Raw genomic sequence first — 18093 nt, 5'->3', positions numbered from 1 at the left:
AATTTGCTCCAGGGATTTGATTTTCAAATCTTTACACCTGCCAGAAAATGTTCCTGGGATTTCTTTAGAAATTCCTCCATTCATTCATTTATTTAGTTAACATCAAATTCATGATAATACTGAATCAACAATTTGCCGCCATAATACTCGATTTGCAGCTGCAGCTCTCCAACCTCGGTCACGCCCAACACTCGCCAGATCACGCTCCACCTGGTCCGCCCATCGTGCTCTCTGCGCTCCACGCCTTCTTGTACCATCCGGATGGTTAGCAATTTGTAATATGTTGAACTACGATGTTTACCATTCGTGTAGGCCTGGCAGAGGTGGAGGAGTTTCGATATTTATTCTTTCGTCGATCAAGCATCGTAAGGTGTATGAAATGGTAGATGATATGAACAATTTTTTGATAGTTGAACTAATGGATTATGATTTAAAAGTTTTGGGTGTTTATACCCCGGGTAGAGGCTAATGGCAAACAAAGGACAAAATAATAACTGGTTTTGCCATCATATCTCGTTTTGCCATTCTTCTGTTATTATGAAAAACTTAAAATGGCAAATCAATAGCAAAATATCAACAAAATATACAATCATAGCAAATCTTGTCATTGATATGTTATTCATGAATAATGCTAAATAACACATCAATAACAAAAAATTACTATCATGGTAAAACTTGCAATTTAGCACCTTTTATAATGAATTGTATGAAATATCAAAACAATAACATTCCTAGCTAAATTTGCCATTATTTTGATATTGTGAGAAATTATTTATAAACATTAGGCATTATGACATATTTCACTCTAAATATACCATTAACTATTATATTGTATATTTCAAGCATAACTTTTCAATTCGACGTATCTCGCAAAAGTAAACAAATCCGGATTCTCAGCTGTGTGTTTGATTTGCAATGGATTCTATTTGATGCACATCAATTTATGTTAATTTAGAACTCAAACAACTAAACGTACCATTATTTTGATCGCCACATAAACAGCTAAATTTGTTCTTATTCTGTTATTAATAACTCAAGAATGTCACATTTTGTTATTCACCGATAACAGTTAATTTGGGTCTTATTTAGTTATCAATATCTCAATAATAACTTATTTTGTTCTTCAATTTAATCCGTATGCTTTACCATTACTTTGTTATTACTATGGCAAAATAAGTTATTTTCAAGTTTTTCTGCTACCAAAATTTTGTTATTATTATTTTTTTTTTGCTCTACTTGTCGTGGTTTCTTTCGCGCTCGAAATTTTTTTTTTTCGCGATTCCGCTGACGATTTGGCCGGTGCTACGCCATCCGGATGGCTCTTCCGCGGGTGAGAATGTGTGAATGATTGATTTTGAGAAGATTTATGAGTGATACGGCGGGTGATACGCCTCAAGTTTTGAAAATATCGACACCAGTCCATGTTTTAAGGTAGAAAGTGCTAAAGGTATTGATTGCGATAATGAAAGTGTGCGCTAATAAAAGTTTTCTCCGATGCACTTTTTCCGCGATTACGCTCGTGGCGTGACAGCTCGTACTACGTACTCCGGAGAGTACAATAGTTTCGTTTTCGATTATTTCGGGACCGGGAAAAGCCAAAAGTGCCGAAACTCGTCGTTGTTCTCGCGATTGTCGTGCGTATTGTCGTGTGCCTCTACCGCTACCAATTGTTCGGCAGACGTAGATGGGAAATTCAGAATCACGGGGATCATCAAGAATAACCTCGGACCGCACAAGCTAAATGGGTGAGAGCTTTCCAATATTCACCATATATCATTCAGTATCATTATATACATATGCCTATATTTCTCAACCATATTTAACACATATTTGGAGCGTTTGGTACGGTATGTCCACGCATCCCTCCTCCCCTGCAGATTCTAGAATTGCTTCGACGGAAAACAATCGTTTAAACTCGAGACATTTCGAAGAATCATCTTCGCGGTAAATACAACGCAGTAGGCCTGGCCGCTTTGACGCTTGCACCATATTATTGATATGCTGCAAGCCTCAATACTGACAAGAAAAGTAATTGGGTCTAATCTAACCTGATTACTTTCCAGGATGCTTTCTCGTACTGGCTGCGTTTGTATTAGATTAGATTAGATTAGATTAGACCAAAATTTTGTTATTATTTTTATTATTTTAACTCTTATTTCAAACAAACAAATAACACATTTTGCCATTCAAACATTTTGTTTTAATGGTAAAATTTGCCATTCTTTTGCCATTAAGCTCTACCCGGGACTCCAGGCAGAGATGTTGATAGCTTTCTATTAAAATTTGAGGAAACATTAAGTAACTTCAAACGAATGATTATATTAGGAGATATGAACATTAGTCTACTAGACGATAATAATGCTATCGTAAATAATTACAAATGTTGCATAAATGCGAACGGTTTTGTTGTTATGAATAAAATAGAGAATGATTATGCCACTAGAATATCAAATACAATATCAACAATCATAGATCACTATGGCTTTAATTGGATGTGTTAATCACCGTTAACTGATATTTATTTGTTTTATTGATGTTTCTCGGTGAGCCAATGAAAACTATTGGTTTAACGTTGTGACGTTTCGGCTTACTGTTTTACTTCAGCCATCCTCAGACACTAAAATTTATTACACGAAAATACATTATTTTAACAAAAAAAACATTAATGAACATTTACAACAATTAACATTTTTTTCACACCACAACTCACATTTCGATCACCGCAGCAACTTTCACCTTCTTTACTGCTGGGCGATCACGTACCTTCTGATGTGGTACGTCATGGTTGTGTTGTTCGTCGTCGATTCTCGTTCTCTCTTCGTCGTCTCTCGTCGATCGTCATCTGTCGCAACTTAACCACTAGCGCGTTGTAGTTTGCGTTAAACGTTCCACACTCACGTTGGAGGTTCACCGTGTTGTTTTCGCCTACCAGCTTGATGTGGAATGTTTCCGCCGCTATCCTGCTCTCCTGGTCAGCGATGCGCTCCACTATTTTCGTTTTGTCAAAGTTGAAATTGTGGCCGTCGCATAGTGTGTGTTGTGTTAATCCTGTTCTGTTGTCTTTTCGTCTGACGTCATTTTTGTGTTCGTTTATTCGTGTGTCCAGTTTTCTGGACTGATATAATTGATAGAAAAATGACATTAACAGTAAATGACACTGAAAATCTTATATCCGATCACAAAACGTTGATCTTTTCAATTCAATACACTTTAAAAAACTGTTGGTACTAAGTTCAGTAAATGTGTTATACATTATGAAAACATATTGAATGACAGCTTTAGACTACAGCTAAATGCGATCCAAACATATGATCAATTTGAAAACCTGTGTAACGATAAAATCAATTGCAACAAATCCACATATACAGTACACGAAGACAAACAACCACTGCAACCATACATCGATAGGCATCTGTTTGCGGAAATTGAAAAGAAAAACAAATTGTCTATTCATTTTCTCATTTTGGCTTCAATACATATACAAGTCATGTATATTCATAAGTTCATAGCCATCGCTAGAACGGGTTGAAAAAGCCGTTTCCATTGCTTCCAACTTTCACAGAACAGTGTCAATCTATCAGATAACGCCTACGAGTTATGCAATCAAGCGAACTGTGCCGCATTATTTTGAGAGTTGCTCATCTTTCACCTTACGCCAGGCATCCTCACACCAATGTGTGAACCCTCTGCCAACTATATCCCACAAACGCTCCGACATCCGCATGAACTTGTGCAGACGCAGAGGTATATTCAAACAATTGCAATCATCATTTCCTTCCTCTTTCCCACTTTGACCTGCAACCTGACGAGGCAGGCGCCATTGTCGCTTAAAAATTGAAGATCACCAACACTCACACACTGAAGATGCCTATGAAGATGTGAGTGTAACTGGTCTGGCGATACTGGAGTAGCATCCACATGCGGTCAATTAAGCTCAATCTCAAACTCAGCTCAATTATGCATAAGTGAATTTAGAAAAAGCGACAAAAGTTTGCCTTGAACGTATTTATGGAGTTCTTAAGGAATTCTTAAAGAATTTCCAGGAAAACCACTTAAATTGTTATACCAGGGTAGATTGCAGAAGAGTTTCTAGAAATCAATAGTCAGATAAAAGTACTAAGTAATACCTTGAATATTTTCATCACTATAGTGAATTATAAAACAGTGAGATCGTAAATTAATTCCCCCTCCCTGAAACTAATTTGGACGGAAAAAGGTGTCAAAAGATGTGCGACCACTGACTGCTCACACGAGCTCAAACGTCGGCGGCAATAACCCTAACCGACACCTGTGATGGAACGTGGCATTCCAACCTGGCACGTCGCCAGCCATCACCATCCAGCTTGAATCGGAAGCCAACATTCACATTCATTTTTTTCCCCGTCTCACAATTTTGTTGCGTGGATGGTCACAAGTTGATAGTGGGTGGATAATCGATGGCGATAGGGATAAATTGGACCTAATGATCCCTAACTGCTATGTTTTGACGAAATAATGGGTTATTCGTTCACTACTAACTTGGCCGGAACAGCAGAGGATCATAGAGCTAAAGTATTAAACGCACGTAATTCCAGTAAGATCATACTAAGACAAACAGGTTTCGATTCTGATCGTTTCGAGATTTTTTCGTAATGAAAATTATTTCGGCTTATTCAAGTAAAGATATTTTTCCTGCCCTGCCACAAAAAAAAATCAATGCTAAATTGGTCACTCAAGTGAGAAACATGCTATGTCGCAGAAGGGACGTTACGTCATGTACCTAGAATTTGAAGTTTGAAGTACTTGGCAGACATTATAAACGATACACTGGAAAATTTGTATCAGATACAAGGGAAAATAGAAAATAAATACATGGAACGAGCTCACCATCTTTTATGATAAAGTTTCTTCAATCGAATAAGATTCAATCACATAAAAGTTGGACATTCATTCTAAATATAGTGGTACAAACTTATTCGTTATCTCCTACCGGCAAACCGAAATCAAATTCCACAGGTGATGATATCCACCAGTTCGCTTGCCATCTCTTATGGACACGTGAAGGATTCTCGCACATTCCGACGTAGCTTGGCGGCATGGCATGGTGGTCATTCCAAACCCATCAAGCTGACAACCATTCCACATGAAATGACCATCACCTGGGCCGTGCGTGGTGGTACGTGTAGTCTACTGCCGGCCGGCCGGTATGCGTGACTTTTCCTCAGGCACAGCCTGGAAGCTAGTGCTAGCTCGCATCTACCCATCACGACGCACGCGATTACGATATCCTGATAAATGTTGGCACGTTTCGCACGTTTTCCTGATAAATGGCACCCGCATTTATCAACGATTTTCTCCCCCCTTTTCTCTTGCAGTGGGCAGGTACTTAGGTAGTCAGTCAGTCAGTCAGCGAGTCAGACAGGACCAGTGGTGTTTGCTGTTGTTGATGTTGTTGTTATTTGGCAGTTAAAAGACAAATTTCGTAAAAACATCCCCATCTCCCGGAGCGATGGTTTGAGCGAGAATCAATATCAACAACGCGCGGTACATCCGGTGCCGGTTTCTGTCGGGGCAAGGCCGATGATGACTGCAGTGATTTCGATGGAGATTTGTACCAAACTGTTCTTGTTCTGTTCTGTTCTGTTCTGTTCTTGTTTTGATCTTAGTTTTCATCACAATTCCTCCAAGGATCGCCAAAGACCTTCCAAATACTTCCTCAGTCATTCTTCCACGAATTCTCTGAAAAATTTCTCAAAGGATTTCTTAAAAAATCTTCCAAAACTAATCCCTTCAAGGACTTGGTTTTTAAGAAATTCTTCTTTGAATTCCTCAAAAACATTTTCCGGGGGTTAATTGATAACATCCTTCAAGATTCCTCAAGAAACTTCTCAAATTTTTCTCAAATAAATGCTTTAAAACATTCCTTTAATAAAATCTTAGGAAATTCATTGGAACATTCCTTAAAAAAATACTGGTCAAGCTATTTTAGAAAATTTTCCGGGAATTCATTTAAAAATTACTGCATGTATTCTTTAAATAAACCTCTCTTCGGATGCCTTTCAGAATTTCTAGTGTTACCTTTTGTCTATTCGTGAATTTTAACTTAGATGCTTTGAGTTCTTCAAACCCAATGAGAGTCTAATAGAAGTGGGGAAGAAGATACTTCGTGTGCGTGAGATCCGTGTCTGGTGCAAAACATGTCACTACTACAAGCAAAGCGAGCTCCCATAAGAACGCGTGTCAAATAGTGACGTCACAATTTGTGTTTACATTTTTCTTTGCTAACTAATACATAGCCATCTCTTCTTCTTCCCCACCTGTAATATACTCTCATTGCTTCAAACCTACTCGCAAAAAAAAAGTTATTTACAAAGCATTCCGAAGGCGATTCCTGGAGGAGTTTCTTAAGAGATCCATGGGGCAAATTTGAAAGGATTTCATGGAAGATTTTCTTGAGAAATCTCTGAAGAAATTTCTTAAAAAATATTTTGAGAAATTCTTGAAGGAATTTCTCAAACAATCCTAGAAGAATTTTTGAAGATACTGCTTGAGAAATTTCCGAATAAATCCTTAAGAATCTATGAAGAACATTTAAAAAAAAAATCCGTGGAAACTATTGTCTAGGGTTTAAAAAAACAATGTTGTAAGGAGTGCTCATAAATTCCTCCAGAGATTTTTTCAAAAAAAAAATCCTCTATAGATTGCCCTAAAAAAACTTCCCCAAGGATTCTCTTAGAAAAGCTTCCACAGACCTTCTCAGAAATTCCTTCATAGTTTTCTTAAAGAAATTCCTCAAGGCATTCATTGGGAAAACATCTCGATTTCATTCAAAAATTCCCCCAGCGAGTCCTCAACAATATTTTCCAAGGATTATTACTCCATTTTTTCAGAAATTTTTCCAGGAATCCAGAAATTTTCTATGAATTCCTTCAGAAACTCTTTCAGCGACTCTTATAGAAAATCAGAAATTCGGAATTCCTTGCTCTGAAGCTCTCTTAAAAATTTGTTGCAGGAATTCGTTTAGGAATTCCTCCAGCAATTGTTTTGAGGATTCTTTTAGATAACTTTCCATGAATTTCGTCCAAAATTAATTGAGTAATTCCTCAAGAATCTTCCCCTAGTTCCTTTGAAAATTTCAATAGAAAATGTCAAAGTTCACATCTTATGTGGCCTATTGCCTTTGAAATCAAGTCTTAGTTTTCACAAGGAGTTTTCCGATTTTTTGATGCTTTCATAAGTGCAACAAAGAGCATTGTTGAATGACACTTCTTTCTCAAAAATATATGTTGCAGTCATTTCATGATAAATTTCAAGAAAGATTCATTTTGAAAATCCTTTAGAGATTTCTTCAGAAATTTTCCAAATTTATTGAAGAAAATCTTCCAAAAAACACTTTATAAATTCTTCCACCGGCTTCTTCGGAAATTTCAAAGTTACATTCAGAAATTCATTCAAGAACTCGTTAAGAAACTTCACGAGTGATTCCTTTGAAAATATTCCATGGGTTGCTTTAGAAATCCCTCCAAGAAGTTCTAAGTTCTGAGGTTTTTATCACTATTTCTCTAGAGATTTCTTCAAGGATTGCTTTAGAAAACCTTCCTGAAACATCCTTAGTCATTCCTCCATGGATTCCTTGAGAAATTCCACTAGGATTTTTTTTTTCAAAAAATCTTCCAGGGATTCCACAAGAATTTCTTCCAGAAATTTTTTCAGAAATTATTCAGAATTTTTTTCAGAATTCCACGAGAAAGTTTTTCGGGGGTTCATGTATAAAATTTTCCAATATTACTTAAGATTTTTTTCTAAATATTCTTTAAGAAGTGCTTCAAGACTTTTGGATGGATTCTTTTGGAAAACTTCAACGGATGCTTGTCGGAATTTACCTTGTTCTATTTCTGAGTTTAAACTGGCGAAATTGGAAGGAATCCGTCACTTTTTGGTTGTTGACTTTTTGTTAAATAACGAAGTAATCATTTCAAAATCGGTTTTCGTACACAGTTAGAGAAAGGATCAGGGTATCTCCTGACTTATTTTTAGGTGGAAAATGTTTTTCAGTTTTAAAGAAATTATTTTTGAATGAAATTTCATAAAATTGGTTTTTGAAAAATTGGTTTTACACCCAAAAAAATCCAGGAGGTAGCTCGATCCTTCCTCTAACTGTGTATGAGAATATTGCTTCGTTATTTAATAAAAAAAATCAAATTCTAAAAAACGAGAAAATTAGTCCAGTTTCGCCTCCATACCTTTAAGCAAAAATAAGTTATTCGGAAGAAGATTTCTGGAGGATTTTTGAGGAGATCGATTGAGTAAATTTTAAATAAATGTATGGATGTTTTTTTGAAGAAAAGCTCTAAAGTATCCTAAAAATTATCTAAATAAATCCCTACAGAAATTCCTCTAAAAATCCTTAAAAAATACTGAAGAAACCGAAGAAGTTTCTTATTTTAGATAAAATTCTTGAAAAAAAAATCTCAGAAGAAGTCCTTGGTCAGAAGCTTTACAGTAATCTCTGGAAAAAGATATGAAGGAATCACTGTATGATTTTTTTCAAGAATTTCTGGATGATAATTTGAAGTAATTTGAAGCTTCTCTGTAGCTTTTTTTTCAAATTTTTTGCAGAAATTCTTTTGAAATTGCTCCAGCATTTTTTTTGCGAATTCTTTTAGAAAATTTTCCATGAATTTCCTTCAACATTTATCGAAAAAAAAAAATTGGAAATTTCAACAGGAATGGTTACATACAATCTTTTAAGAATTGTTGAAATAATACCACAGCAATTCCAACCGAAAATCTTCTACGGGTTCCAAAAGAAATTCCTCCAGAGATTACCTCAGATAACGTTTTTTTAAGAAAACCATCCAGTGGTTCCTTTGAATATTTTCCCAGAGATTACATCAGAACTTTTTTCCAAGGACTCCTTCTGAGACTGTTTGAAGAATTCTTCCAGAAATTTCTCAAGATTCAATTCTTGTTTCTACAGAAAATCTCATGGATTTTAAGAGAAGTTCCTCCAAGATGCTTTTATAAATTTCGTTTAGGAATCAGACTAGAGTTTTTTTTCCAAGATATTTTTCTGAAATCCCCCAGAGGTCCTGCACAATTTCTTTCAAGGAATAGGTTCCAAAAATCAACCCGGTGGATCTGAATCTGAATTTTATAAGATTTTATAAGAAGTGCTTAAGAAAATTCGAGGTTTTTAAGCATTAATTATAAATTTGTATCTTCAGATATACTACAAGGGCTTCTACAAAAATACGTAAACGGATTCCTTCAGAAAATCATTCAGAAATGTTTCACCTGGTTCTAAAAACTTTAAATAATTATTTAAGGAATTTCATAAAAAGTTTCTGCAGAAAAACCTTTTTTATTTCTCTGAGAATTACTCTAAATTCCATTAAATATTTCTAAAAGGCTTCTTTCACTAATTCCCCGAGAAGTTTCTAAAGACCGAATATTTCTTAAGAAATTCCTTCAGGAATTAATTTTATATTTTTTTTCAATTTACGGGCTTCCGTATAGAATTTCGTTGAACCATCTTTGAAGAATTTTTTTTAGAAATCTACAGGAAAAATCGCAAGGATTTTTTTTAAGAAAATGGTGTACGGATTGCTCATAATTTCATCTAGAGTTAAAAACTACTCTAAAGATTGCTCCAAAAGTTTCTCCAGTTGTTCTTTCAAAAAACCTTCCGCAGACCTTCTCAGGAATTTTTCAATGGATTTTACAGGAAATTCTTTCTGGCATTCTTTCGAAAATTTTTAAATGGTTTTCTTCAAAAATTCCCCTAGCGATAACTCCGGAACAGCGCTGTTATTGGTCGTGAGCTTCCCATGACGATGAACAAGTAGGCCCTTTCATCGTCACAAGACAAAACGAGCATTCACGCTCTGCGTTATGTCATTTTGCAATGATCAAGCGTCATGACGGAAACTTTTATATTGTTTTGAAATTAAAATTTTCACCTGGTCCAAGTAAATTTAGGCCAGCCGTTGTATTTAACAGATAGAGAGGATATTCATTCATGCTTTGAAGGATTTAAACAATGACAAAATCCATGAATGTTGTAGTAATTGCCTTGTTTACAGCCATGTCACGCTCCGTCATGACCGAAAAATGAGCGAATATTATTAGCCTCTCTTGGTCATTGCCTCCCGATTCGATGACATTGAGAGAGGCATTTCTGTAAAATTCGCGTGACGACTCGTGTTGACGCTGACGCTTTCCAAGCCTGCTCCGGAATTCTTTTTGAACACCTTCCACAGGCCTTTTCTGAAGATTCTCCAGGATTTTTTAGAACTACTAGGCATTCTTTCAGAAATTTATCGATAAGTTCTTCCAGAAATTCATCCAGCGTTTCCTTTAAAAAATCAGAAATTCGGAGTTGCTTCAAAACATTCTCAAAAGTTTTATTCAAAATTTCCCCTCGTTCTGGAATTCCTCCAGCAACTTTTTCAAGATTTTTTTAAATCTTCCTTAAATTTCTTCTAAAACTAATTCAAAAATTCCTCTAAGAATCCAGTCCTATGCAAATTTCAATAAGAATTGTTACATACAATCTTTTGGAATTCTTCGAATAATGCCACCAGCTGTTCCATCCGCATATCTTTTACGGTTACCAAAAGAAATTCTTCCAAAGATTACATCTCTGAGAAAATTTTAAAAAAATTCGCAATGAATTTTGACAGAACACCTTCCAAGCATTTCTTTCAAGATTTCTTATGAAACTCCTCCTACGGATTTCTTTGTAAATTCCTACATAAAAGTTTTGAAGGTTTTTTTCGGAAATTCCTTCAGCAATTTAATGTGAACCCCTGGAATAAGTTCATTCTTATAGAAATTACTCGAAGAATTGCTTCAGATTTTCCTTTCAGAATTTCTTAAGAGAATCTCTTAAAAGAAATTCCTCCAGTAATTTAAAAAAATAATATTTAAAATATTTAAATATTCAAAGTGCCTTAAGAAATTCTTCGATAAAGGCTCCATGAGTACGTTGATCACAATCTCTTAGGATTTTTTTTTTTCTAAAATGCTAGCAGTGGTTTTATCCGCAATTCATCCAAGTATTCTTTAAGAAATTCCTCCAGTGTTTATTTGAGATTTGTTTTTCTTCCAGGAGTTTTAAGAGAAATTACTCCAAAAATTCCTGAAGTTATTTCTCAAGAGATTTCTTCAGAAAATATGTAAAGGAATCCATCAGCATTTCTTCCACGAAGTTTTTCGAAAATCCCTCCTGAGGTTTCTTCGCGATGTCTTCCAGGGATATCTTAAGAAATTTCTTCAGCTATTTTTTCAAAGATTCTCGCCTGGTTCCAGAAATTCCACCGGATATTCCTTTTTGTAATTTCTCAAAAATTTCTTCAAGAAACCTCTGGTAACTATTCTACGGATTCGTCCAGGAATATATTCGATAACATTTCTTTGGAATTTTCAAAGGATTTTATTTAGAAGTTTTCCAAAAAAATTTTCTAACAATTCTTATACAATTGATTCTCCAGATCTATTTCCAGGGGCTTCTTTAGAAATACGTCCTCAAATTTTATTCAGAGATCACTCGGGAGATCAGTGGACTAAAGTGCTCCAGTGGACGACGACGACGACAACGGCGATGATAACTACAGGTTCGGTTTAACTGTTTGAATTTATTACTCTCCCCAAACAGGCAGCGTGCCTGCTGGGGAGCTGACTATTGCTATGACTATATACACACAGAGTTGGGCTTGCTGCTTTTATACATGCAAGCGAGTACGGAGAAATATTATTGCTAGGTAGTGACGTGCGCACTGCTCTGCATGAAAGGCGCAAAGCAGAACAAGCAAACAGTGCGCTGAGTTGCTATCATTGCGCTGCCTATTGCAGCAAGAAGAATACCGACTGGCTGTTGGTGCTTCGTAGAGAAGGATGGAATGGAACATTGTGGGTATTTTGGAGAGCAGTTCATCACCGAACATACTGCCCCCGCTGAAATGACCATTTCAGAAGATGATGATGTTGTTCTTTGACACGCTGAAGGTGAAGAGGTGGAGTGGTTGGTGCCTCGATTGATCTGTCCGCAGATACCGGGTATGCTGGTTGGGTTGATCCTCCGTGGAAACCGTCTGCCCAAGCACGGCGCTAGGAATGGTGGTTGATCTGCCCGTTGCAGAAACCTCGAATGGCATTGGTTGATCCACGAAGAAAACCGCCAGCCGACTACATGGTTGAATGGCTTGAATCGATGATTGATCTTGCCGACGGGATTATCATTTCTCTCCGGTGGATCTGCGTTCAGAAACCGGGCTTACTAGGTCAGTTGATCCATCGTAGAAACCTTGACCCGAACACGAATGAAGCGAATGGTGGTTGATCTGCCCTGTGCAGAAACCTCGAAGAATGTGGCGTGGTTGATCTACGATGGAAACCGCTAGCGTCACGACGGTGATAACGATTGACTTGCTTGATGCAGGATGACGATGGCTTGGTAGTTGATCCGATTCAGAAAACGTGGTGTGATAATTTGAGCGTTGATTGCTTCTGATTCCGATTGATTGCTTCCGCGTACATGCGAATCCGTGATGCGATTCCGTTCCGATTCCAGAAGATGATTTGATAGTTGATAGCTTGCGTTGTTGAATGGCCATCGGGACCACTCGACCGATGCCAAGATCAGGCTGACAGCAATAACCTGTTTCAAAGGTTTCTCAGAGAGTTTTTTTTTCTTCCAAAAGTCCTTTTTCAATTTCGTCAGGAATTTCCCTTGGATCCTTAGATTGCTGTAGATATTCCCTAAAAGATTCCTTTACGGATTCCCTCCCTATAAAATACTCGGTCCAGTTCTGTTCTGGCTCTGGCTCTGGCTCTGGCTCTGGCTCTGGCTCTGGCTCTGGCTCTGCTCTGCCTGTGCTCTGCCTCTGCTTGGGTTTTGCATCTGCTCTGCGAGCTGACGAGAAATGGATTCCCAGTAAGAATTTAAAAAGGATCAAAAGAAAAGTTCAAAGGCCCCTTAGTCCGCTTTTGCCTTCTATTCAACCTCCTTCAAGATCTCATGCTAAAAATTCTTGATCCCCTATTTCACATTTCTTTGAGACGCAAATTTTTGCCGTCTTGTATCCCCTGAGTTATTTGTCCCCCTATATTCTCTTTAGGAATTCCTTCATCAAAGTTTCACGTTTTTCTATCTTTCTGTATTTCTGGCTAGTTATCTATCTACCTTTCTATCTCCCGGTCTTCATATTTCTCTGTCTTCTTATATGCCTAGTTTTCTATTCTTCGATCTTCCTGTCTATGTATCCTTCTTTTCGAATATTTTTATCAACCTAATCTTATCTGTCTAGCCTACCTACTTAACATAAATCAGGACAGGAAACTAGGAAGATGAGAAAACTTCAGTCGTCCTATCTACATATCCAGCTCTCTGTCAAACTTCATATTTCTCTGTTATCCTGTCTGCTGAACTTACAATCTTTCCATCTTATTTTCCTGTTCTTTTATAATCTTACAATATTATTATCCTATGCTTCTGTATTTTTTTTACGTTGTTCTCTCTTTCTTGATATTTTTCTCTGTCTAACTTTTTTTTCTTCTTTCTGTCTAACTTTTTTTCTACCTATTCTCATGACTTCTCATAATCCTATCTCCCTGTTTGTTTCTTATTTTTCTTTCTGTTTTCTTATCTACCTAAACTTTTTGCATTGCTATCTTCCTATTTATCTTCCAGTATTCTTCTTTGCCTACCTTTGTGTTTCTCTTATTGTCAGTTTCCTGTCTTACTATCTTTCTTGTTTGATTTCTTCCTATCTTATTTTCTTTTTTTCAAGCTATATTTCAATTTTTTTTTCGCTGTCTACTAATTTTTCGTTTTTCATATTTTTCTATTTTCTATCCTATCTGCATTCTTCATATTCTAATCTCATATCATCTCATTTTGCTATCCATGCTATCTTACTACCTTCTTATTGCATTACTTTCCCATATACCTTTTTAAAATTGTAATGTTTTACATTTTTCTGTTGTTCCTTGAACTATAGAGTCTCAGTATGTACGACTATTCACCAGCGTCACTGTCCCCGTGGGGAGACGTCGACGACAGGCACTGATGTCCTAGATCCGGGAAATACGTGGCATCTTATCCAATTTGATGCCACGGGAAAAACGTGCGCCGGAAGCTCTCCCATCGCATCGAAGAGGTACGTGAAACTGTGCGAGGCGTGAGATTGGGTGTGTATGAGGGAGGATGCCACGTTTAAAAATGAATTTTATGGATCTCTCACTCCACGTGGCAAACCGTGGTGAGGTGGTTCTATTCGATGAGCATGGGAGGGTTTGCGGTTTGGTTCGATGCATTTTTATTAGTTCAATTTAGGAAATGTCGCGGGCATTATTTATGCCCCCACTTGGGAGTTTAATGGGACATGTTTTATGACTCACTCCAAAATTGGCAATTTTATGGAAGCGATGTTTGAGTTACCACATAATTGTTTCTTGTAGGATGGTACTTTTGAAAATTGTTTAACAGCAAAGGAACGATGTCAATCCTAGCATAAATGTTTGAAGATGAACAGCATTTCAAGCACCTCGTTTCGGTTATTCATTTGAAGCATAATAGATAGTATCGCTACTGAACGCTTTAAGCAGCTTAACAGCACAAAGGTTCTCTTCTGTCCTTCGAGCACAAACAAAACAGAAATAGAGGTTTCAATTTTCCACCTGATCGAGCGTTCGGACCCTTATTCCTTACCTTCTCAAATAATGGCTAAACGAAATGGAAAAAAAAAACAGCACCAAACACATCTTCGTTCTCAAGGAATTCAGTTGCCCCATCATTTCTTTGAAGCTGAATAGAAAGCCTCAAAGGACATTGACTTGCACACCGTACCTAGCAGCAGGATACACCGTCTCATGGCGTATCGTCATTTTCGACATCCTTAACGCCCAGAAGGAGGGTCTGGTTTGCTGCTCCCCGAGGCGCAAAATTTGACAATCGAGCAAAGATGAAGCACGCTTGATTGGCAGTGCTCTCCGGGTGACCCTAACCTTTACGTACGTCGTCGAATGGTCTGGTCCTGATCGGAATGGACTCACTTTTTTCCATGCCGCATTCTTTGAAGTGTGCAAATTTGAAGCAATGGATGGCTAGTGTCGTCACTAGATACTGGTAGAAGGGATGGAAATTTGAAAAAAAAAAATAGTCTTGGAAATTTATTACTTATCATTTGATAAAAACACGCAAACAAATTAAATTAAAAAGGAACGAGCTCACCAGCTCGTGTATCATCATTACTCTCTGGTAGCGTTAAGAATAGATTGGAATGATCTTCTGGAAATACTATATTTCCAAACGACTTTTCTACTGATTTCCGACACTTTCTGTAATGCTTTCAGAGCGGTAGAGCAATTAGTGAGCTCGTTCCATGTTATTTACTTCTTCTTCTTGGTCTAGCTAATTGTAACAAAAACTAATGTTTCCTGTAATCATAAGTAAAGTTCAGTATCTTCTTATTCCTCTCCGTTTTGGAATAACGTCCCTATGTACGCGGAGCCTGCTTCTCAGCTATTTAGAATATGTGGGCATACAGGATAAACACTAAGGTTAGGAAAAGAATTCCTTATCAAGTCCTCCTGAAAACCGCATAAATTCCATCACATGAAGTTACACGGCACGCCACTGGCCATTTAACCACCTACCCAACGCCACACTCCACCACAAACGGTGAGAACGACATCAAAGCAAATTTCCATCATCATCATCATTCCGTTTAGAGATTTTTTTTTCCTTTCCGATCCTTGGTCTTGACTTGAACTCGATGATTGATAGGCTCACTTACTGGCTTCTATCTTTCTCCATCTTGCTGCTAGTGTTGGAGCTAGTAGTGGCAGTCAGTCAGCCAGTATCCAGCATGGATGGATATAGGATATGAAGGAATGGCGAATACGCCGAGGGACCACTCACCTTGGGATGATCCCGCACCGGCACCTGTACCCGGACGGCAATTTTGATCGGCTTGTCCCGCGTGATGTCCAGCATTTTCTTCTTTTCGTGTATCACCGAGGGGGATCCTGTGTGGGGAGAGAAAAGAAAGAATGTAGAATTAAATGCTTGTACGGGGGCAGACAATGCGATGGATGGTAGAGTAATTGATATTAATGTGGCATTTTGACGGGACGAAGAATAAATAAAGGAACTGTTCGTTAGGGTCTGAGCAGAACAAAGTTGACGAAAGTCATCACCTGGAGGTTACGTTTGAGGAAATTGAATCAGAGCTGTAGAATGATAAATCAACCATTTTGTCCGAAAATTAATTATTATTAATTCCGTGTAACAGCGAATGGTACCCAGTATCATGGCTATTTCGATGGATACTATTAAACTCAGGAGAAAACGTTTGATCTCAAGATCTTTTTCAGGGATTAGGAACTCCTTTCGAGGTTTTGTGGACATTTGCTTGGAAATGTAACCAGAAATCGTTCCAAAGTTCCTCTGAGGATTTTTCCCTAACAGAACAGGATTCTTCCTTAAATTACTTGCGGAATTCTCCCAATGAATTATACCCCAATTCGGATAAATTATTTTGCATTTTTTTTTTTATAGAATTTATCCCATGATTTCTTCCTTTATTTTATAAAAAGATTTCCTCGAGCTTTGCTTGAGTTCTTTTAGATTTCTTCAGGAGTTTCTTGCAAGACTCCATCCAGAAGTTTGTTTTTTTTTTTTCGGATTTGAGGAACTCTGTCCTTTTGTCTTTTTTCAAGTGTACTACCAAGATTTAGAGGAGTTTTTTTCCGAAATTTCTACACTTTCAAAGTTTCTCGGTGAATTCCATTTGGAGGTCCCTCCAAAATTTACCTCGAGGTTCAGGAAATTCTTGTACTGGTCGTGTCACTCTCAAGAACCATTTTAGACGGGTTGCTATCCGACATGCTGATGACGTGACCCGCCCACCGTAGCCTCCCGATTGTCGCGGTATGGACGATGGTTGGTTCTCTCAGCAGCTGATGCAGCTCGTGGTTCATTCGCCTTCTCCAAGTCCCGTCTTCCATCTGCACTCCGCCGTAGATGGTACGCAACACTTTCCGTTCGAAAACTCCAAGGACGCTTTGGTCCTCTGCACGTAGGGTCCATGTTTCGTGCCCATAGAGAACGACCGGTCTAATCAGCGTTTTGTAGATAGTTAACTTCGTGTTACGGCGAACTTTATTCGATCGTAGAGTTCTGCGGAGTCCAAAGTAAGCACGAAGTCCTGCCACAATGCGTTTCTGAATTTCTCTGCTGTCATTGCCGGCAGTCACCAGTGAGCCCAAGTATGTACACGAATTCTTCAACCACCTCGATTCCATCACCGTCGATATAAATTCGGAGTGGCGGGTGCGGTGATTCCTCCCTGGAGCCCTTTACCATCCTGTACTTTGTCTCCGACACATTAATGATTAATCCGATTCGCCTGGCTTCACTCTTTAGTCGGATGTACGCTTCCGCCATCGTCTCAAATTTACGAGCAATAATATCAATATCAACCAAGCAGCTGAACGGACTTCGTGAAAATCGTTCCACTCTTGTGTATCCCCGCTCTCCTAATTACAGCCTCTAAAGCAATGTTGAACAGCAAGCACAAAAGACCATCACCTTGCAGTAACCCTCTGCGAGATTCAATGGGACTCGCACATCACTCGACCAATCGTCGCCTTGATTAATCGTATCAGTTCATCCGGGAATCCGTATTCGTGCATAATCTGCCAAAGCTGTTCTTGATCGATTGTATTATACGCCGATTTGAAATTGATGGGGGCCAGCGCCGTTATTGACTTTAAATTGCTGAACTCGCGAATTGCGCACATTGAGAATGGTTAGCTACCCAAGTAACAATGAATGCTGAACAATGAGAATATTGGCTGAACTATAGCTGATTAATGGTGTCAATGGCTGAAGACAATGACAACTGAATATTGGTCTGAAGTATGGCTTGTTCAGCCTGTTTAATCAGCAATACATATGGTCTGGGACCATTTAGGCAGCAGTACCTATTTTGGGCACCTGCTACTATAACCACAGACAAACGGACGTCTCACTCTACTTACCTCTCGTCGCTATCCTTTTTAACGATTATTTCAAATATTGTGTAGAGCACAAATTGCTCGGTCACG

General features: G+C 38.0%; 1 protein-coding gene across 1 annotated transcript in view; it reads right to left on the bottom strand.

Annotated features, from left to right (window-relative positions):
• The window catches only part of LOC109419187 (RNA-binding protein asd-2), a 395970-nt gene that overhangs the window by 208874 nt on the left and 169003 nt on the right, over positions 1-18093 (bottom strand). Inside the window, exon 3 of the mRNA XM_029867103.2 lies at positions 15905-16011. Within this exon, the coding sequence (XP_029722963.1) occupies positions 15905-16011 (107 nt within the window). The remainder of the gene's footprint in view (positions 1-15904; positions 16012-18093) is intronic.

Source organism: Aedes albopictus, chromosome 3 (genome assembly GCF_035046485.1).
Source record: "Aedes albopictus strain Foshan chromosome 3, AalbF5, whole genome shotgun sequence".
Classification (NCBI taxonomy): domain Eukaryota; kingdom Metazoa; phylum Arthropoda; class Insecta; order Diptera; family Culicidae; genus Aedes; species Aedes albopictus.
Note: the sequence above shows the minus strand (reverse complement) of the source record. Positions and strands in the feature narration are given on the sequence as shown.